This window comes from Scatophagus argus, chromosome 19 (genome assembly GCF_020382885.2).
Source record: "Scatophagus argus isolate fScaArg1 chromosome 19, fScaArg1.pri, whole genome shotgun sequence".
NCBI classification, from domain to species: Eukaryota; Metazoa; Chordata; class Actinopteri; family Scatophagidae; genus Scatophagus; species Scatophagus argus.
This window is the reverse complement of record NC_058511.1, coordinates 15,555,705-15,578,457: the sequence shown is the minus strand read 5'-3', so window position 1 is coordinate 15,578,457 and position 22,753 is coordinate 15,555,705. Positions and strand designations below refer to the sequence as shown.

The 22,753-nt window shown below is 39.8% G+C and overlaps 1 protein-coding gene across 1 annotated transcript in view; it reads right to left on the bottom strand.

Annotated features, from left to right (window-relative positions):
- Positions 1–5,942: 5,942 nt before the first annotated feature.
- The window catches only part of tnfrsf21 (tumor necrosis factor receptor superfamily, member 21), a 43,287-nt gene continuing 26,476 nt past the window's right edge, over positions 5,943–22,753 (bottom strand). Inside the window, exons 4-6 of the mRNA XM_046373374.1 lie at positions 20,038–20,303; positions 11,146–11,422; positions 5,943–8,374 (exon numbers count right to left, since the gene is read on the bottom strand). Coding sequence (XP_046229330.1) covers positions 8,145–8,374; positions 11,146–11,422; positions 20,038–20,303 — 773 coding nt within the window. The 3' untranslated portion in view covers positions 5,943–8,144. The remainder of the gene's footprint in view (positions 8,375–11,145; positions 11,423–20,037; positions 20,304–22,753) is intronic.

Genomic DNA, 22,753 nt, shown 5'->3' with positions numbered 1-22,753 from the left:
AGATGTAACATGCAGGATTTTCCTAAATGTAATGCATAAACTAAGACTGGACAAAGCATGTAAAAGTAATCACTCTCAGTCATCATTGATGTATTGTATTATAATTTTATACACAGAGATCCTGCTCTCTGCCTTTATTTTCTTGCTCATGCGAGATGTTATGAGGCATCACTCTTTGGGATGGTGTGTAACCCCCAGCCAACAGCAGTCAACACTTTAAGTGTAAAATCAGGACTCTATAAAAACATTGCAGTCACGTGGGTTCTGTCTCTCTCCTCTGCTCTTGGTCTGTCATGGATATATAAAGAGCTGCTTGAAGAGCTATTTGAACAAGGGTGGGACTGAGCTGCTCACATACAGAGCAAAGAGGCAAACAGCAGGGGTTGCAGCAGGTGTTGCAACAGGGGTGAGGTGTGACCATGTTCATTTGTGCTATATTATATAGTATATAACCACCCCGAAACATACAAATATAATAATTTATTCATGTGATATGCTGCTCAATAAGCTTGCTCAACCACCACCACCACTCTCTTTCTCTCTCTGTCTGTCTTTGTGGAGCTGGGGAGCCACATTCCTGCAGTAACATTCATTGTCGTGTTCAATTAGACCTACGCAATTGGACTGTCCCCATTACCTCACTGACGTGTTCAACTTCACACCTGTTTTCACATCTCTCATCTGCTCAGAAGTGACTTCCATCCCCATCTCCTCACCATCATCTCATTATCCCATATGTGACAGTTTACAAACAGCAACTGATTAAAATTATGCATATTACACCTTTAAGCTTCACTCTGCAGAAAACATTTTTGTAAATGTTTTTTGGTCTGACAGAAGTTCTTGCTGTGACTATTGTCCCCTCTGGCCCTACACATGATATGGAGGAAAGGGAGGTGGGAGGGTTAAGCAGGTTAAATGATGCAGGATTTATAGGTTGCTGTTTGTAGACTAAAAATAATGACAAACACCCATTAATCCCTTTATGTTGATCTTTTATTTTGAAATTCCAGATTTGGCTTCTTTCATTCTAAATCCCTTCTACTGTATTTTTGCAGTCATTAGCAGTGCAGAACTTTTAAATTTTAAACTTTAAATTTCAGTGCAGCTGCTACAAGTCCATGCAGCACAATGATTTTCTCTCTTTTGAAATGGAGCTGAAATGAAAAATGTCTTTTTAACTCTCACTTTCATATCTCATGAGTGAAACAAGTACAATGGTTTAGTCTCTGTTGTTGGATGATCAGCATATGAAAACATAATGAAATAACTAGGACGACAGACACTTAAACGCTGTCATCTGTGGTTGTTGATCATGAATTAAGAAAGTCTCAAACATAACCTGTACTGGAGCTGTTTACGTGTGCAGCACAAGTTACCATGTAGTGCCCCATTAAGAAGTTAACCGGTTTTGTAACAGGGAAGACCTGAAACGATGCTGACGTTACCTCACTAAGCACAAATCCTAAACACTGGGTAATTTATTTTGAAGGGCTTGTTGAGTTGCAGGCAGTCAAAGACTAGCTGTCTGTTTCAGTTGGTTCGTTCGTATTGTACCCCCATACCAGTTGCTTCCTTTTCACTTCTTTCAAAAACAGACAGGTTTGATAATGTCAGTAGATAGCATACATATTCTTTTAAAATCATTAAGAATGAGGAAGGAATAGGAAGTACACGTTCCCAACAATGAGGATGTGCCGACGTCAACTTTCATTCAACTTCATGAATAGTCTTACTGGTTGTTTGGTGTTCCCAGCACCTGTTCTTTAGTTTTAGAGGGCAATGGCAACTTGCACGACGATGAACACATGAATTCCTGCAGACATTGCAGAGCTGCAGAGGAGATGGCACACAGACTGGTGTCCTTCCTGAGCCCTTAACAGCCCCCTTTTTCGTTTGTTTCAGGTATTACCTCCGAACTGCAGTTTCTTCATTTACCATTTTCCAAGTGAAGGTTGGTTGTATTATTTAGCCTTCCTCTGAATAACCTAAATTGAGAATATGGGAAGAGTTTACTTTGAATGTGAGCTTTCAGGTGCAAGCATAAATTTACAAAACCTGGCAGAACAGATAAGCATCTTTACTGTCATGAAAACTGAGAGGTAACGAATTGTGATTTTCTGTCTTGGCTGCATAATCAGCAGCCAACAAGAGCTTCATGTGGTTTAGCAGTAGGACAGTTTGTTCTGTGGCAGATTTAATCCCTTAACTTGCCTTGTGTCCTTAAAAATAGCCTCAGGCCTGACACCCAACACCTACCTAAGCCTATTGTACTTGGTCAAACTCAGCAGCAGACTCCATAGCTGCAGTGACATTGTACACAGTGGCACTGGCTCACAACAAAAGAAAACATGACCACTAGTCAGCATCAAGGCTGGGTTACTGGTTCTCCAGGTTTCACAGCTCTTCCAGTAAGAATCTGAAAAACCTATTTTTTCCTCCTAAGTTTCATTTGACACCAGAACTGCTATCATCTACTAATCTCTCCTTCAGACTTGGACAGTAGTTTCAGCAGTGGTGGAGCCTGGTACACAAATGGTAAAATACAAGATTTGCTTGGTCGATTTCCTTCCTCAGACAAATTCCTCAAAAGTTAGTTGGTTAGCATCATTTATACGGGAAGTGTTTAGCAGATAGTGGAGATTTTAATATATTATTATTATTTACTATAATATATGAAGCTCCATAACATGCACAAAATGTCTCCAGGGGAAATACATTTCAGTGTTTCATAGTTCAGCGAAGGACCTTACAATATGAGCATACACAGTGTCCTTGTAAAGACAATCCCAATAAATCATCAACATCTGCATTACATCAAGACTGCAAACATGTCTGGAACTTTTGAGAAAGTTCCAGACATGTTTGGAACTTTCTCAAAAGGCACACACACTGATCAGTCGGAACATTCAAAGCACTGACAGGTGAAGTGAAGAATACCGATGATTGATTTACAGTGCAACATTCTGTTGGAAACTTTTAATCCTGGCATTCATGTAAACATCAATATAGGCCAATATCACCCCTCATTAAAACACTGTTGTGACTGACTGGTGTTAGTGGTTTTTATTAATTGTTCCTGTATAACATTTAGAGCATTCCATTATCAAGCTTGAGGATATAGCACTGGTTGAGCAGGTCCAGTGATCCGGAGCGTAAGAGCAGGACAGGGGCAGGTTTGACCTGTTGGGATCTGTAGGCATGTGTTCAGCAGAACAACAGAGAGGCCTACATGTCCCTCCAGAAGCCTGAACCAGAGTGACTGACCGTGAGAACCCCCCCCCCCCCCCCGTGATTTACACCTGATCTCACATTAACGAGAACCGCGCGCCTCCCTGCTGCCTCTGAGGGAAGCATCAGTGTCATGATGAACCCTTACCTTAACCTAACCCCAACCTCAACCTTAAACCAAGTCTTCACGCTAATATTTAATGATTTACGTTGTGAGAACTTGCATTTTGTCCATGTAAGTACGGTGGGTCCTCACAATGTATAAAAAGATTTTTGTCCCCTTAACTAATGGAATGCTTGTCGACAAACACACACACACACCCTAAATATCTTTAGTCCCAGAAACAGACGACACATTGACACAAAAAACAAGAACTGAAAAAATGCAAGATGCTTTTTGCCCTAGATCTGAAAATGTTGTCGCCTGAGGAAAATAGTTGTAGTCTTAGTATTGCTGACTCCGTGCTTAGAACTGATGTTGAGAGTCAAATATGACCATGTTCCTGTTATGTTGGACCTGTGCAGAATGACTGCATTACTCCTTACAGTTTCACTCTATCAACCTGAAATGTGTCTGTGGACATTTAGATGTGTTGAAGACAGAACAGTAATTAACATTAAATCTTAAGCTATCCTATTTTAGCCAATTAAAACATTATGATGTGGTGCAGTAAGCAAAACAGCCAGTTTCCTGGAGCCAGGCAAAGACAGTAGGCCAGTACACTTAAGGACGCACTTCTGTCAGGAGTGATCTCTTGTCAACATTTATCAATTTGATCAGTATGAATGCATTTTGTTAAGATCGCAGACAATATCAAGCAAATATGAAGGTCTCCTCTTCAGCCACAACTATGAAGCCTTATTGGTTCAACCTCTGGCAACAAGGATAAATTGGACTTTTCATGTTTGACTCATTTTCTGAAACTCTGTAGTGATGAAGAAACACAAAATTCTGTTTTGATGACAAAAAAATGAAATGGAAAATGTCTCTGTTTCTATTTTCTAACATGTTGTTATTATCTCCTTCTATTATGTAAAACGACCTTTGTGAACTGGTGGAGATCAGAGACATCTTTGGGATTCCAACCTTGTGACACATCCCTGGCCTGGTATGGTGAGCTAGCATGCACACTCACCCATACAGTGAACTGACAGAATCCTGCCGTCGGATTGTATTCAAAAATCTCATCCACCTCAATCAACATAACTGGAGCCATGCAGACCCTTACTGTCGGTGGTTTAATGAGAAACTGAGGTATATACGACAAAGAGGAAACACTGTGTGTGTGCGTGCTTAGAGAAAAATCTGTGACTCACTGTGCAGGTATAGGGGATTGATAAAGGTTTGATTGGTCGTAGATAAACATCACAAATGTTATTCATTCGTGCATTTTAATACAGAAATGAGGAAGTGAAGTAAGAAATGGAGTGGAAAAAAATGTGCATAGCATACTGTTGTTAAACCCAATCACAAGTTGTTCACCACCCTGTGTAATGCAGCCTTATTCCTGGAAGATAAACTTTTGACATGTCACAGTAGGAAAAGTGAAAATAATATAAATGAATGGATATAAATAATTAATTCACAATGATTAATAAAACTAAAAAATATAATTGTTTTTATGTATTAATATAAGACATTAATGGATAAATCCCATTAAGCTGCTTCAGTTTCAGATTCCTGGTGTTGCATCTCTGTGCAGACAATGTCCCAGTGTGCACTCTGTCATGACTGCAGCCTGAGAGTTTGTGTGTTGCAAGTCCAGTGTGATATGAAGAATATGCTTTTTCCTTGAGTGCTTTCTGGTTCTCAGACCAGGAATGAACAGTTCCGGGTTACCAGTATCACCCACATCACTTTACATCCTGCTACAAAGCTGGTGGTGACAGTGCCCATTCTGAGAATTCAGACCTTTCCTGCCTTTGACTAGCCTGCTTCTTTACATAAGCATGTTAGATTGGATCATATGCCTGACTCTGTTGAACATCAACAGAGTCAGCTGGTGACTCTGTTGAACACCAACTGACTAACATGCTGCCCTTGGCTTTAGTAACTGCCCTTTGCTCATGTCATTATCCACCTGCTGTTCATTTGCACTGTTTACCTCACCCACTTGCACTATACTCCACCCTGCACTACCTCACTTTTGGACTTGCTCCAGAAACATTACCTTATTACCTTATTCTATTTTATTTTATTTTATTTTTCTATTATATGTTACTTGTTACGTTCTATGTATGCACTAATCACCAAGACAAATTCCTAGTAATGTGAAACCTCTTCACTTACATGGCAATAAAGTCTTTTCTGATTTCTGATTCTGATTCTAACCTTCGATGGAGAATTTTGACTTCACACAAGTCAACACTGACGCTTTCTGGGTGTCTCATCAGTGTCTATAAACTCTTCCAGCCCCGTCACACTAAAAGACCTATCATACCTATCTACTGAGCAGCAGGGTGCCCCAAAGACTGATGCGGCAATCTGTTCTTAATTCTACTTTATTTATGTGTCTCTTTATGCAGGGACCATGCATATTAACTGACATAAGTGTGCCACATTCAACCAAATGACTGTCCTTTGTGGACAATCACTTTATATTTACATATATATGTCATATATTATATAAAATTATATATTTAGACATAAAAAACCAAAGAATTTAATAAACAAAATTAATGACTCGGTGTAGGTTTACAAAAATTTGAATAAGTCACAGCTATACACAAAGTTATGACAAATGTTTTCAGCTTTAATTGGTTGATTTTAAGAGGTTACATGATAGTAAACATACTGGTTACACACGTGAAATTTGATGAAATCATCCATTCGAGTCGCATGTGCGTTTCACATCTCACCTTCATTCTTTCAGACTTCCTTTGAAAATAAAAAGCTCACACCCTGCAGTTTGAGTCTCCACAATGACGTGGAAAGCAAGCTCACACTCATCATCATCACTGCCCACATCCCACAGTCCACAGCTGCACAACCTACACTCTGTGTCACTCAGTCTGGAATACTTGGAATTGTCTTTAGTCCAGGGTTAAGACCCCCTATGTCAGGCCAACTGGTGAGAGTTCACATCTAGTACCACTTGAGTCCATCCTTTGCTGCTCTCATGGTGCCTGCAAAATCCTGTCCAAAAGTGGATGAGTTTTTGGTGATGCTTTTCAGTTTAAATGTTTATTTTTAAGAATGTTGAACTTGGAAGGTGCTGAAATAGTACATTATTTCTTCCTCATTTAAATCAAGTAGCATAAGTAGACAGAGTTCAAGTAGAGTATGAAGTATGCATATCTTACATCCCAGCCAGGTCATCTTGTCACGCCGAGCAGGGAGAAATACACGTGAATGCCCATGAAAACATAAGATACAAAGAAGTCGAAATGCTAACAAGGAGCTGCTACAGTAACATAAGAAATCAACTATGAGTAGAAAATATTACACGAAAATCAAATGTTAGTCAATAGCATTTCAGAACAAAAGAAAAAACAAACAAATGAAGGACAATACATGTCCACTCCAACAGAAAACAGAATTAGTGCATCATTATTATATTTTAATATGACCTACATAGACTTTGTAGCAACATACCACTGTGTGAAAAAAAAATCGCTTCTATTATTTTGACACTCTCAGTAACCCACCACACCGACATGAAGCTCCAAAATGAATCAAGAACACTTAATCAACGCTACATTTGTCGAGGCTAACAGGGCCAGCTAGCAGAGATCTGAATGTGCATACTCGCAGAAGTATTTATTGTATATTATCCAGGAGTAAAATAATGACAGAGCTTCCAAAGCAACGTATCTAAGGTGTCTTAGATATATGGCTTTGGTTCCAGAGAAGCAAGGAGGGGAGGTTAACACTGTACCCTTCATATTCCAGTTTACTGGTCGTTTACGAGCATCCATTCAAATGCAGTTCAAAAACAAAACCGCATATCCTCATATTAGATAAGTTACATATTACTCCAGTATTGTAAGATTGGAATATTTTGACTTAAATCTGATATTTTTGATATGAGTTTTGTTCCAGAGCAGCCTGCCAGTTTTCTCATCTAACACTACTCGGGAAGAGTAGTTACAAGCCAAAAGACCAATAGACAATCTATTCCAGGTACAGGCAGCAGAAAGGGGTGGAAGGAAAAAGGAGGGTTTTTGGGGCTTTTGGGCTGAGAGTCGAGGCATGTAACAAGCTCAGGCACATGACTTTAAGGATCAGTTCATACCTAGGAAAATATCTGTAAATGTGGTTTTCAAGAACCTTAAACCTATTAAACCTCCAAGAATAATCCCAGTGTAAGAGGTACAGTTTATTTTAGTTTCCTTTCTTGCAATCATTTAGAATAATAATAATTTTAATAATTAATAATTAACACCGACATGATGTTAAAGGCAACATAACCCTAAATGATTGGCACAACCAGTAAAAAAAAGAGTGGTATCTTTTTAAGGTGAAGGCATTGGCCAGTTCAGATAAAGAAAGTGCTTTTTATACTTTTCCATGTAGTCAGCTTTTCTTCGGAGCAGCTCTTTTTTGTTGTTTTTGTTTGGAGGCTCTTAAGCCTCACTGCTAAGGTCACAATGCTTGTGTAATAAAAATAGTCCTTATTGTTACACTCAGAATGAGTGTTGACCCTGTATCATGGTAGACGGTGGAGGTACACACACAAGACAACAGAAGAAGTTTGGAAGGTAAAGAGTAGTAGCAGTTAAGATTTGAAAGAGTCATTGGAGCGATGTGGTCCATAACACCCAGCTCAAATCTTAGAACAAAGTGGCATGATGATTCGGACTGATCAAATATCAACTCAAGCTTAATGTATCTAATTCATCCCTCCCACTAAGACATTCTTTTTCATTCCCTTGCTGATTCGCATCCATGCGGCTTTTTCTTTCCTGCTCCACTATAACAGGTCAGGGAGGTGGCTGTAGACCGAGTCCAGCAGCGTTTGGCTGGCCTCCTGACTCTTGACTCCCGCTATCTCAAACAAGCGGTCCAGCTTGTCCTCAGCAGCCGGGATCTCCTCGATGACATGCAGCTCCTCTGGGTTCAGGATGTGCAGCATATCGTCAAAGATGGGCTGCAGGTCACACGGGTCCAGGCGCACTTGTCGGAGCACAGTGTCTTTCTTCTCTGGAAGGGACACAGAGAGGATAAACTGTTAATGTAATTATCACATCTGCTCTAACCAATATTTTTACATTAACAATGGATCAAATGAGTTGGTGTAATGTGAAATGTGCACAAATTCATTGTCTTTGTCTTTGTTGGAGGCTTAAGCAAAACAAGTTGTTGAAGTCATCAGTGTTGTGTTTAAAGCTTGTTTCTGCTGCCCCCAAGTGGCAAAAAATAGCTATTGCAGGTTTCAGCACAAAGGGTCAAAATTAAGGGTCAAAAATTAATATAATTGACTGCCACCAAGCTTCTGGAACCACATATTTTACAAATTTGCACATACAAATCTGACACATCTCCAAGTTGGATTCTTAGTGTGTTGTGTGTTTCTTGATTTATTTTGTTAAGCTTCTTCTCTTGTTAGGCTGCCATCTTTGCATTTCTTGTCCATGTCTGGTTTTCCGCCACTGTGGTTGCTTGCCCCTCCCTAATTAGGTTCACCTTTGTCTAATTAGGCCCTGTGTATATGTACCTGTGTTCTGTTTTTGTCTAATGCCAGTTTGTTAGATATCTCTGTGTCATTTGTTCCGGCATGCTGTCCCATTTTTGACTTCCTGGATTGTTGGACTGTTGCTTGCTTTTGTGATATTGACTCTGGTCAATCTCCTGGTTTTGTTTGCCTTCGTTGCCTTCCTGTGTAACTTTTTGTTCTGACCAGGCTTTTGTTTATTTTTACTTTGAGAGACAAATTATGATAAGAAAATAGAGACATTTAATATCACTTCATTAAATATAATCTAAATAAGTTAGTTATTAGAAAGTAACTGTATTTTACAAGCATTTATCTTAACATAAACAGGTCGACATACTTATATATGTAGAAGAAGAGAAGTAAATGACTGGAAGAAAGGCTGGTAGCATGTGGAACTGCTATAAGACATACAAGTGTGGATGATGTACATTCTTGCCTTGTGTACTCTCTCTCTCTCATTTTCATACATCTTTTAACCTTTAATTTTATCTCATATGTTACTGTTTTAAATCCGGCTGTTTTTATTGCTTCTAGAGGACAAACAATAAATGTGTTTAGAGTTCGTTATCATTGCCAGAAGCTTAGTCTGGTTGTCAGTCAGTTGCAGGCCTGACACACAAAGACCAACAGCCACACACGCACACCACGGGGCAATGTGGAGAAGCCAATTAACCTAATATGCAGGTCTCTGGGATTTTGGGAGGGAGCTGGAGTACCCAGAGAAAACCCACACAGGTACAGGGAGAACATGTAGACACACAGAAGGGCCCAGACCGGGATTCAAACCTGGAGCCCTCTTTGCTGTGAGGTGACAGTGCTAACCACTGCACCACTGTGTTACCCATGTACATTTTTTTCTTTTCTAATTTGTGGCTATGAATTGCAGGTAAAAATTTAAGAACAATACCCAGAGTAAGCACTTGGGGGCAGTCAGCATCCATACGTCCATGTCTGAGCTGAGTGTGTTGTTGTCACATCATTTTCAGTTGAGTGTGAGACACATTAATGAGTGTCTGAGTAATTTGCTAGGAGTGTGAAGAATATGAAACTGCCGATACTCAGTGCCAACATGGGTCTCTCCACTCATTTGGGATATTTTTTAAAGTTACACTGGGGGCTATAAAACTTTACATTTTAATTAAATGAAAACTATCTTTTTTTTTTTTTTTAACTTTACAAGGCTTTCTATGTCAGGAATATTTTTGAATAACTGAAAGTGATCACAAGTACAGACCATTTGATATACTGACAGTTAGCTAACCGAAATCTGTAGCATTTAAAATAAATGTGCCCAAATGGCTGCCACAGTTAAGAACTGCACAATTTTCAACGTGAAAATACAGTGTTGCTGTCAGACTGACGCTGACTGAGGATGTAATACAGAAACATGTGCAAGACACACAATGTATTTGCCATATTTGAACACGGCACTATCATAACGTAGCATAAAATCTCTGTTCATAGGAAAAGTCGGACTCACGGGACACAGGAATCATGTCAGCTATAAAACTGAGACTGAGCCTGCTTGGTAAACACTGTCATACTGCGTGTAGTTTATTGATGCCCCACTACAGTATGATATGTGGTTCGAAGACAGTTTCAGTCTGTCAAATTTTTCTTCCAGTTGAGGGCACCAACATATAAAACTTGCAAATTTAATGACCCAACACAAAACCTTATAAATGTTGAAATGAATGTCATATTACATGACATACACTGACAAGACAACGGTCAGTTTTCCCGTTCTGTTCTACTGCATTCTACAGATTGTGGACTAACAAACACGGATGTCCCTGAGCAGTTTGCATAATGGTGAACCAATCAGCAAAGCCTGCTTTATAAGGAACACATGTGCACAAATAACATCTATAACTGAAATGAATTATGAATCAAAGTTAGGACGTATCACCTGACATGAAGGTGAGTTCTTCTTCATTACCTGACATTAAAGTCCTATCATGCATATTGGTAAACTGATGTGTTTTTCCACACACCAAACAAGGAGCCAGGTAGTATTCTGCAACAAAAAACTTTTGCAGAGAGCAGGAAGAACCTATGGCTAATAGGGGCCCACAAAGTCATTTTTGCACAGGAGCCCCCAACCTCATCAGACTGGTCACGCCTGCTGCTCTGATTTATACGCAGATTTAATGAATGGATGATTATAATCTAATACTTGCAGTTATGGTTGAGTTAGACAGTGTTTACTCACTCTATTAACAGTGTATGTTTTCAGACTAAGGGCTAAATTGCTCACCTTTGGTAATGAAGGAGCCGTTCCTGCTGAGGGCTGAGTCTTTGCTAGAGGTGGAGTCACAGCGAAGCAGGGGCTCCGATTCATCAGGGAAGAAGCCTTTGGTGCGGTCCACCGGGGACTGCTCTACGCCCACACAGCTGGATCCGCCCACACTACCATTGCTGCTGCTCCCATTGTTGCTGCCACTGCCAACGCTGCTGGGAGACTCGAGTGGCTTGTGGATGGGACTGAGGCTTTGGCTTACATTCACTGAGGTCATCAGCTGGTTGATGTCAAACTGTAGATAGAAACAGAGAGATAAAGCAGAGAAAGTGAAAAATGATGAGGGGGAAGGAGGGGAAGCAAGACAAGTAGAAGAATATGCCTGTCTGACACAGACACACAGGCTCAGTATTTCACAGAGTCTCAGTGATTCCCAGATGTGGAAGCTCATAAGCTCTCACATCTGGGAATCACTGCATTCAAAGTGAAAGTCAACTTTATTGTCAATTCTGCCATATGTGCAGCACACACAGAGGATTGAAAATGTGTTACTCTAAGACCCACTTACTGCATGTAAGTAGAACACTAATTTACACATATAATATATATATATATATATATATAATAACTTAAGGTAACAGGTTTGAATCATTTATTATGATAATAATACACACTTTACTTTCGTGGTGTGGCTATGCTCATGGGATGCTTTGGGATAAATCTGAGCAAGTTTAACACAGACTGACTCTCTGCCTAAAATACAGAATATTTTTAAGATTGGACTGGCAACACATCAAGAAGTTTGTGCTGACGAGTCTCAACAAGCGAGAGTGAGTGAGGGATTGATGTGAATACAAAACAACCATGGAGCACTTAGACTGTTGATTTTGCTGTTGAAGAATAGTGAACACACGGTCCTCTTACATTAAGACATACTAGACACATAAACAACTTGTACTATTGGTGGGACAGATATATATCCACTCCTGCCAGGTATGAGTGAGAAAATCAGACTAAGTGAAAATGCACATTATACAGAAAACTATATGCAAATACATGCAAGTTCACACTGTATGCAAGGTTTATTTGAATCTGCGTTTTCCTGCTCTTCCTGATGCTGTACTCATACAGAACATAATTTATATCCTTACTTCCTGTCATTTTTTTGATGTTTCCCTCTTGGTTCTTTCATCTTTGTTTCTTTCTGTAGTATTTCATCTGTTTACCTCCACATCCTGTCATACTTGTCTCATTTCTCATAAACGCTCATTGCTTTTCAGGTTAAGCCAATCCTTAGCCTTCAGCTTTACAAACGTTTCTGTCATTCTGCCTTTATCCTGTGTGTGTGTGTGTGTGTGTGTCTCTTTTCTCGCTCTCTCCTTTCTCCATCTTTGCCCCCTCCTTTCCCCCCTCTCACCCACCGCTCTCTCTCTCTTTGGTGTGGTAATGAACCTGTGGTTTGAACCAGTAGTAACTGGTTTGGGGATGAGCTCATGAAAGCACATCTTGTTTTTCGCAGCGTGAGCCCGTCTGGGCCTAAAGGTCGCAGCAGCAGAGAGGTCACTTCATTCACCACACACACTGGAAATGGAAAATGGAACTGGAGGAAAACTAAACAGAATAACAAACAGACAAGCAGACAAAAATTAAGAAACTGGGCTGCAACCCTTTATTCTCATGAAAACCCCTTTTCATGCAGTGGTGGATTCAGTCTTTTATAATGGCTTTCCAGTTCACTATGTGGCTGGTGAATGAGCTCCGACAGAACATGACACAGAAACACCAGCGCTGTTCTCTTTTTCTTGTGTTTTCTCTCTCAATTCCATAATGTCTGGGTCACGGGGCTGCAGTGTGTCACAACTTGTGTGATTCTGGCAGAACAAACAGCCTCTGTCTCAGTCACAAAGGCGTGCATACATGCATGCATGGAAGCTGCGGCAAAGACACAGTGACTTTAACACAGCAGCAGATGTGACTAGAACAAATATTTTTTGAGAGCAGATGTAGAAAATAATAAATACCACAAAGACCCAAGAGGGGTGACAAATTTAGCAGCCCCAGGGGATAGAAAGCTAGAGCATATGTAAAACACAAATTTTCTGGTTCTGTCATTGTTTTTTTTTTTTTTTTAAAGTAATTCCGTGGTTACCTTATTTGATTTATCACAGGAAACGGTCTCTGAGCTTGAATTTATATTGTCACTCATTTATAAACACGCACAGACACAATCATATTTATTTGTTAGTCACATCAAGTCAATGTTAAATTATTGTCTTGTACAAATAAAATAAAAAATACATTTTAGAGTAAAGGCCTGCCTTATGCTAATAACATAGCAAAAAGAATAGAACTTTTGAAAATATTTACAAGGAGTTTAGGATAATGCAAGAACAAAACAAAACAACAAAATATATACCTCATTTTAATCATTTTAAAATGCTGATTTAGACATTTAATGTGAAAATGTTGCACATTATATCTTTAATTCAAAGGGGTGTTAAAGATAAGATAAATAATATTAAAATTATCCTGTATTACTATCTAATTATCCAGATTTGGCTTTATGTTTGAAGATTTGTGCCTCTGAGAATTCTGCCTCCTCACCACTACATTGGAGGTAAAGGATATTTCATTTGCAGTGCTCACAGCACCAAGAAATCGCACAGAACACTTTCTAGAACAGTACTGCTGTTCTAGAAAGCTCTGGGCTGCTGTGTGTGTGTGTGTGTGTGTGCCTGTGTGCTGACTACATCAGTCAGCAGTCCCTGTCCCGAGTATAAGGCCCTGCTAGAGACAGGGACCACACACACACACACACACTCACACACAGCCGCAGCCCAACACTCACTCATATGTACACATACAGACTGAGCCGGCTGGACTCACTGTGGCAGAGCTGGCAGATTGCTGCAGTCTGAAGGGCACAGGGGAGAGACACACACAGAGAGGATATTTTGATTAATTAGCTCAAAAATGTTATGGTGAAGAATCTCGCTCTTCTGTAATTACTCCCAAAACAGATGAGCTGTTAACTAAGGTGCAGCTAGAATAGGAACTCTGCATCAGTCCCACTATTAGAAGTTCTATGATGTCAAGGTACGTTTAGCATTTACCACATATTCCTCTATGACATTTAAAGTCGATCTTCAAGGGATACGCCTGCTCTCAGACCGCATTAAAGCATACTTAATGTCAAACATTTGCAGATAATCTCTCTGAATTACCTTTAAAAGAATCAGGGCAGTTTCTGGGAAATTTTGTCCTTTTCCCCAGAAAGTCCTGGATGTGGTTTCATTTTATTATCTCATGGGGCTCATTATGTAAGGACTGAAAGGCATCTAATGGGGCCTGAGTCATTAACACCCAATTAGGGAAGAAATTGCATTTGATTGTGCATCAGTGTGGCAGGAATGGAAAATGACTACTGTATGTCGTGGTTTTTGGTGCTTTCAGAAAGTCAAGAGGAGAAAAAGGAAGGAAGGAGGGACAAACAAGGAGAGTAGGTGAAGGATTATGTCTGTCTCTGTGTGTTTTTGTCTGGCTTTGTGTGTCTCCAGTGAATAATATAATCACTGAAAACCAGACTCCACTTATTGAAAAAAAAAAAAACCCTAATACATATTACGGCATCATGCACATATCAAAAAGTTGATTATTGAGCTGCTCATGTGGTAGACTACATCATATTTCGGTTGGTGTCCCTGAATGCATCATTCCCTTATGAGTTTTCCCTGTCAGGTCTAAAATCTTCCCCACTTAGGCCCTGAACAGAGTATTTCTCTAAAAAAATCTACACTCTACTTTCACCTATGTCTTACTTTCTCATCTTATCCTTTTATAAAGCTACGCCCATGCTGGTCAGTCAGGAGGTCTGTTGGTGGCCCACTTTGGTCTTTGGTCTTTGCTCCAAAATATCTTGACAAATAGCTATTGTATTGATTTGGTACAGACATTCATTGTCTCAAAGAGATGAATTCCACTGACTTTGGTGATCCTTTTTGGTCAGTGCCATCAAAATAACATAAAACATTAAATTTGGTGCAAACATTCACAGTCTCCTCAAGATGAACTGTAATAACTTCTCCCTTGTTACCTCTGCATACACTCTGCTTTGTTATTCACTCACCTGGCTTTTCCTACCACAGATATGCAGATGATACTCAACTAATTCTGTCTTTTCTCTGGTGTGAATGCTACGTGATAGGCAGAAAGAGGGTGAGAGAGCGAGACATTCTTACTATGTGACTGACAGCTTTGAGTGGATCTGTGCACCACCTGAAGCTCAAACTCGACAACAGTGAGCTGCTCTCCCCTCCAGGAGAGGCATATCATGTCAGAGACTACTTCGTTACCACTGAGAACTCCCTGCTTGGACTGCAAGTGTGACACAGGATGACCGACTTTATTCTTCTACCATATCATTAGAATACGTACATTCCTGATCCAGGACACAGTGCAGTTTCTGGTCCTGGCTCTTCTCTTCATCTGTCTAAACTATTGCAACTTGTTCCTGGTTGGTGTGGCTGGCCTGCATGTGTTATCGGACCTCTGCAGCTCAACCAGAATGTTGCAGCCCAGCTGGGCTTCTGTATGCCCTACACCACTCCTCTACACCATACCCTGACTCCTTGCTGTGAATGACTCAGGCTCATCCAACATCCAAAACATAGTCAAGCCATACACAACAACCCAGCAATTGCTGTATCACCACAGTTAAATGTACTTATTGTGTTTTGAATACATCTGTCTTTGTTTTTTGATGATGTTTCTTGCACCCCTCTTGGTATCTATAATTTTTTCTTTTTTTTTTGCCATTTATTGTCTGACCTTTTTCCTCTTAACCAAGTCTTTTTAGGGAGGCTACATGGAGAATTTTGGTTTTAAATAAAACTGCTGGGTGGACAGCTGTGCCATCTATTAAAAAAGAAACATATTATCAGGTAGGACATAAGGGTGCTGTGTCAGTAGACTGTAGGGATGTGCAGTCACACCACAGGGTTACAAGTGTCCCAGCATTATGTTTTTGGTCTTTCAACCAGCCCAGGGTAGTTTCCTGCTTTTTTTGTGCAATACATGATAGGAAAAGCTGCAACTTCCTTTGCAACTCCACACGAATTAGTTAGTTTCATTCAGTTGTTTTGCAATGTCATTCATTGCAACTTAGAAGTGATATGCTGTTTATACTTCAACTCAAATAATAATTCTGGTTTATTATAACTTGGAACTTCTTTTCATAATTTAGTGCATCATTTATTATGTGATACCAGTACTCATCAAAGTTATCTCTGAAGGAACATTGCAATATTGCTACAGCTAACCTCAATATGCTAATAAATATGACCAGACAGAGACTGCAATTTAGCCTTATATGTGTTATATGTGTATGTTGTTTCTTTTTTTTTTGCTCTAAACAAACAAACAACAAATATTTGTTGAGAATATTAGGGTTCTTTCAAATACAAAGCATAGCGACCAGTTTCAACCCAGAATTCTACAGCTTGCACAGGTGAACTGTGAATCTTGAGACAACCATGGACATTGACAAACCAGTTGTTTGGACAGCTGGTTTACTAGCCCCTATTAAGACCTAGTCTTAATTTGTGACATTGTTTGTTCTAGCTGATTTGAAATGTGTGTTAATATACTAGTACTATAGTTACGACAGCAACCAATGTTCCCTCCTTTTCTACCAAAGTCCATCACAAACATATATGAAGCAAAGCAAGCTAGTTTGGGAAGTCACCAAGTCTTCAAAAGCCATGTGTCCACCCCAGCATCCAAGCTTAGATGCCAAAAATCCACCTTACATATTTGATATACATATATCAATTTGTGATTTGGCTGACTTAAGTATAAGTGAGAAGGATGATCAGTCATTCATACCAACAGCAAATGTGATTTTTCATAGAGCTATTATTAAAGGACTATTATTTGTTTGTCCCTTGAGTCTTTCTTTGACTTTTGAAGGACTTGCACAGACATACTTGACTCTGTTTTGTGTTGATAAGAAAAGACAGAACAGCAAAAAATCACCATCTTTCCCTTTACAGATTCCTTGTGTTTTTCACTCGTCCCTGAGGACAGCAGCAGCCTCTGCCATCATGTATCTATTATCCACACACAGGAGACTCACTGAAATGAAACAGCATGGCTGCTCTTTGATCAGTTATTTGTATATACTGACGCCCAGGGCCAGAAAAGCAAATGGCACCATGGAATTTCTATTAAACATTCAATATTGCATGAATAAAGTATGCATTTTTTGACTTTACTGAGGTTGAATAGAATTTCATGAGTTATGTTATTTATAGCTGGAAAATTAGATTTGTCAGCTCCCTGTCAATTGTTCACAATACATTTTGTTGCCTTAAAGTGCAAAATAAGACATACATACAGAACTTTCGGTCTGTCTTACATCTGGAGACAGATCAGCGGCATTGTGGTGATTACACCTACTGAAGGTTAAAGTTTTGATAAGACTGTCCGCTTTGCAAACTCACTTCCTCAGAGGAATTTCATTGTTCACAATGAGGAGGAACAGTAGCACGGGTGAAGAGAATCACATCTGTTACTCTGCTGTCTGCTTTCAACTCTCATGCAGCAGCAGAGATAAAAATAGAATCATCCATCAGACAGCTGACACTCAGTTGTTCCAAAGGGAGCAACATCGATTCACTAAATGTTTTTTTCAACTGTGTGTTTAAAACATCAATGTCATACTTTGCTGTTATGTAACATCGGTGAGTCACACTGACCTGGTGTGAAATGAGTGAGGACACACAGCATCTATTGATCCTGACCTTTTCAAGTTTACACACACTGCAAGCACAACTTTCTTTTTCTTTTTCACCCCCTCCTCTCCCATTTTGCTTTTTGTTTGCTTGCCTTCTTCTTGTTGAAACTTCCCTAAACAGATGTTTTGTCCCTGGTGCTCTTTGTTCTACATTACTCACCTGTTGTACTTGCCACAACATGCAACATAAAAAGCATGACGAAAAGCACACTGAAAAGGTACATGAGACCAACAAATATTGTCAGAGACGTGAGTTGGATCTCCAGATGGGGATGGACTGTAAACTATACACTAGCTCCAGAATGGTCAGAACTAAACATCGCATGACAACTGTAGTAATAGCGAACAGGTTGAAATTTTCTGGGCAAACTGTTGAGAAAGAACAAGAAAAAATGAAGTGATGCAATGTGTATATAACAGTTTTCTGTGACGGACGTAAAGCTTCCAATCTAAATGGGTGATAGCATACATTGGAGCAGCCGAGGTTGGAGAAGCAGCTTGTGATTGGAGGGTCACTGGTTCGATTCCCCCATCAGACGGACAGGAAAAAATTGGGTGTGGTGGAGTGATTAATGTGAAAAATCCCCCCCCTCCCCAACCCATTAGCTTGCAGATGTTCCCTCGAGCAAGCAATTTGCTTGATGCAGCCCACTGCTCCTGTGTGTGTTTCACTGTCCTGGGTGTTGCATGTGTGTTCAACTAAGGATGGGTCAAATGCAGAACACAAATTCAGTGTGTGTATGTAAAAATATATATACTGTCAATAAAGTGATTCTTAATTCTGAGAGTGTTTTGGATTTTCTGAGCAAATATAATAATAATCATCGTAATCACCATGTCTCGTCCTCACCAAACTATTTTATCATCTGCTGCCTTATCCATGATCAACCCAGAAAAACAGATGGAAAACACACACGATCTGCTTATTATTAAGTGGTGACAAAAGGTCAAATTACTGTACAACAGACAATTTAAGAACTGAGCTCAGGTGACTCATGCGTCTTTAAAACCAGAACAAGGCCGTAACTGTGCAGTGCTGACCTTGGAGAGTGCAGTCAAGGGCACTCTTTTGATACCAACCACTTTAAGATGGAGGAGAGTAAATGGTGATGAAGGATTCTGTGTGTCCCCTGTGTCCCCTGTGTGTGTGTGTGCGTGGGTGTGAAAAGCAAATAGTAGCAAAGACAGAAGTGATACTTAAGTTTGTTTTTAGAGAACATTTTTAGAGCACTCATAAATGCTACCAGCCAGAATACAACATGTAAAACTTAAAGTGAACTCTGCCTTTCACTCATATGAAATACCTTTATATCGAAGCAAAATTGATCATGCTTCCATAAGATCATGTGATATCGTGTTCAGGAAAGATGTTTGGACTTAGCTGTCATTATCTGGAAAATACCCATGCTGCTTTGATTTGAAGCTGTTAACATGTTTGAGTACACTGAGTTTCTTCCAGTGTTGAGCATTGTGCAGTGCAGCTAAGAATCCAACCGGATGCATTTTCAAGGTGTGTTCCAACTGAAAGTGAGGAAAACTTTCAATTCACTTCATTAGTGCATTATAGACCTCTTGGCCCCAACAGTAAATATACCAACTGTACCAATGTTAGTTACAAAGGTCAGTGTTCAGCAGACACTTCTTTACTGCAGTCTCTCTTTACACTTGATTCAATGCATAGCTTCCTTGAGCTCAAGTGCAAATTGTTAGTACAAATTGAAACATTTAGAACTTAAATGTACACATACAGAATCTGATCCAAAGTCACTCCATTTTCTCCCTCACCAGCTCTCCTCCCATAATGCAATGCAGAGAATGGCTGGGAGAGTGAGTGTCAAAACTCATCAAATTATTCTCCCAAAATAAACTGTTGCTTCAAGAGGAAAGCTGGCAAACCAAGGGCACTGGTTACTGACACCAGACAGTTTTCTTCTTAGATTAGATTTCAGCTGCAGAGAACAGTGTGTACTAGAGCTTGTGCTAGTGAAGTTAACAGAGGTAAAGATGGAAAAAAAAATGTGAATACAAGAAAGGTCACAGTTATTTTCTAAGTACACATTTGAAGATGATAGCCTAGTCAAGAAAGCAGTTTTTATCCTCACATCCATCCAGCCTACCTGTGGGTTGTCTTCCATGACGTAGCGGATCTTCTCCACCACATCAATGCGGCGCTGTCGGTGCAGGGCGTTGATCAGCTTAGCCAGGTTGGCATCGCTGTCCCGGATGGTCCAGTGCTGCAGTGCGGCGTACGCCCGCTCGTGATCTGACGAGTAGCCGTTGGAGAAGGCGGCCACCTCCCTCTCTGTGGCGTTGGCCAGCGACTGATAGATGTCTATCCACTGAATGCCCACCTGAGCCGCCACCAGCTTCAGAATATCTACCCCTGTGCAGAGAACGAAAAGTTAGAGAACACAAGCTTAAAGGTGAATGAAGACAGCTTGTGATCATTTGTTTAACCACTAATCAGCCATTCAATATAATAAGCAAGAAAATGAGACTCAGATGATTGCTGGATTTCCTCTTAATTTGGAGAATGGAGGCCAGTAGCTGTAAGCTGTGCTAACAGGATGCAGCACCAAACAAACTGCCTCATTTCTAACTAATGGAGCCCTCATGTTATTCTCCACACAATACACCATTGTTCTCTGAACAGTTTCTGTCTGAACTTCTAGTATGGTGTGTGTATGAGACTCTGTCTGGATTTATATTCTTCCCACCTCTCCAACTAGTCATCTAATGAAATAAGTAAGTTGGTCTGTTTATTATGATGAACAGTTTTGTAACCTCCATCTCAAAATTAGTCAGACTTCAAGCTGTTCACACTATTTTATGTTAACTTATCAAGAACATTCACAGTCCTGCTGTTTGTAACCTTTCTTGCAAATGACTTTTTATCTATGAGTGTCAGACAGAGTTTGGTTGCTGTAACATATGGTACACACCCTCATGTTTCCCTCTAGATGAAGTGCAATAACCTAACTTTTTCATTTACTCCAATAATGCGGCCATAATACACTCTGGTTCACGACCAAAAAGCTGCAAAGCTATTGGCATCCCCATCATCCATCATCTCAGCTGTACTTTCTGTTTAGAGCAGATTAGCATGTTTTTTTAGCATCACACTAAGCTGTTGAACATGGTCAAAAATTATATCCGCTTTAAAATCTTAAGTTTCAATAACTTTTGATCATCAACATGTGAATAGCACATTTACCAAATCTGAAGCTGATTGGATGAAATTGTCTGATCAAATGCAATGTGTGGACAGGATAAGCTCTTTTGAGACAAAATGACTGGGTTTGCAAAGTTTCATGAGTTTTTGAATATGGCAAGGCCTCCAAAATATCATTTTTATAGCAGAAAAATAAAGAAGAAAAAAAATCCTTGCATTTCTAATTAATGAACATTGCAAACCAAACAGATGAACTGATAAACAAAAGATCCACAAGGCACTAGATTATTTACACCACCATGTATTATTAACAAAATATCAATACTTCGTTTTTAAGGTTATTTTAATAATGTGACAGTCCTACATTGGACCCTGTTCTGCTAAACTACACTTTAATAACATGTGGTCTCTTGGGAAAGGCACCTTTGTAAAGTTAGGAGCAGCTGTGTTTTTTTAGAGATGCACACATGACCTGGATATGTTTTGTTTAGTCAACTAGTCACAGCTGTGCAGACAGCTGTCAGAGTAATTTCTGACTACTGGAACAAGTTGCCATGGAAATACAGTGCAACTGCAAAAAGCTCAGATGCTTTTTCAACTTATCGGTACATCCTGACTTTAAGAAATGACTTGTGACTGATTTTAACTCTGTGTGTCCCAATAAATATATACATCTCGAATAGACTCACACCTAACATTGTATACTGATCTCCCTGGTGACATACACACACACACACACACACACACATGCTAGCCATGAATGCTGATTTGTCACGAGCAGCTCTCCCCTCAGATGTTCTGCTGCCTGTTCACACGCTCTCTGCTCCACTTCCTCCCTGACTGTGATGTGACTTGACAATGACTTGGCTGAAAATATAAAAGCTGACTCATCTGTTTGTCAGGCAAAACTATAACATCTCAGCTGCTCTGTGTGACTCAGAAAAGGCTATGCTGCTCCTCCTGTGTGAATTATCCATATCCATGACCATCCTTTTATCGTGCAAATGCTCAATGTCACCTCCTCCACAAATGACACAGGAACCTAATAAAAATAGGTGATTAATATGCATGCAGCATGACAAAAGTATATCTCATCAGATACAGCAGTTCAGGGATACTCAGCTGGTAGGATGGTGATGATGTTCATGAACAATTAGGTCAAGAGGTATCTCTTAATCCAATTACCTAAGCAGGTTTTTGTGTGTTGCCAAATGGCGTTGTAGCTACCAGCTGACATTTTTCAAGTCTTCTGCCACCTGTCTACTTTCAGTTTCAAGTATGTGACTCTGACACCAATACTGACAAGAGGGGAGAAAACAGTTGGGGAGATATTGAGGGAAAACACGTTTCTTAATAAACTCTACCAATGGACTTGTGTGTCACAGTTATATTTATGTTCATCATTTCTGATGATGTTAAAATATATTCCTTATTCCACATGGTTGAAGACAAACAGGCTGCAAAAAAGAAGAAAACGAGAACCTGATGGTTTGGTAAAAAAGAGTACCGTGATGTCCTTGAGTTAATTTTCCTTAGTTATCGCATGACTTGCCATGTGACAGTTGCACACAGGCACATTGCAATGTCGATACTAAAACAATATCTCACGTAGCCTCAGTGACTACTAGCCTGGTAGCAAACATCTGGCCCAGCTATTTCAC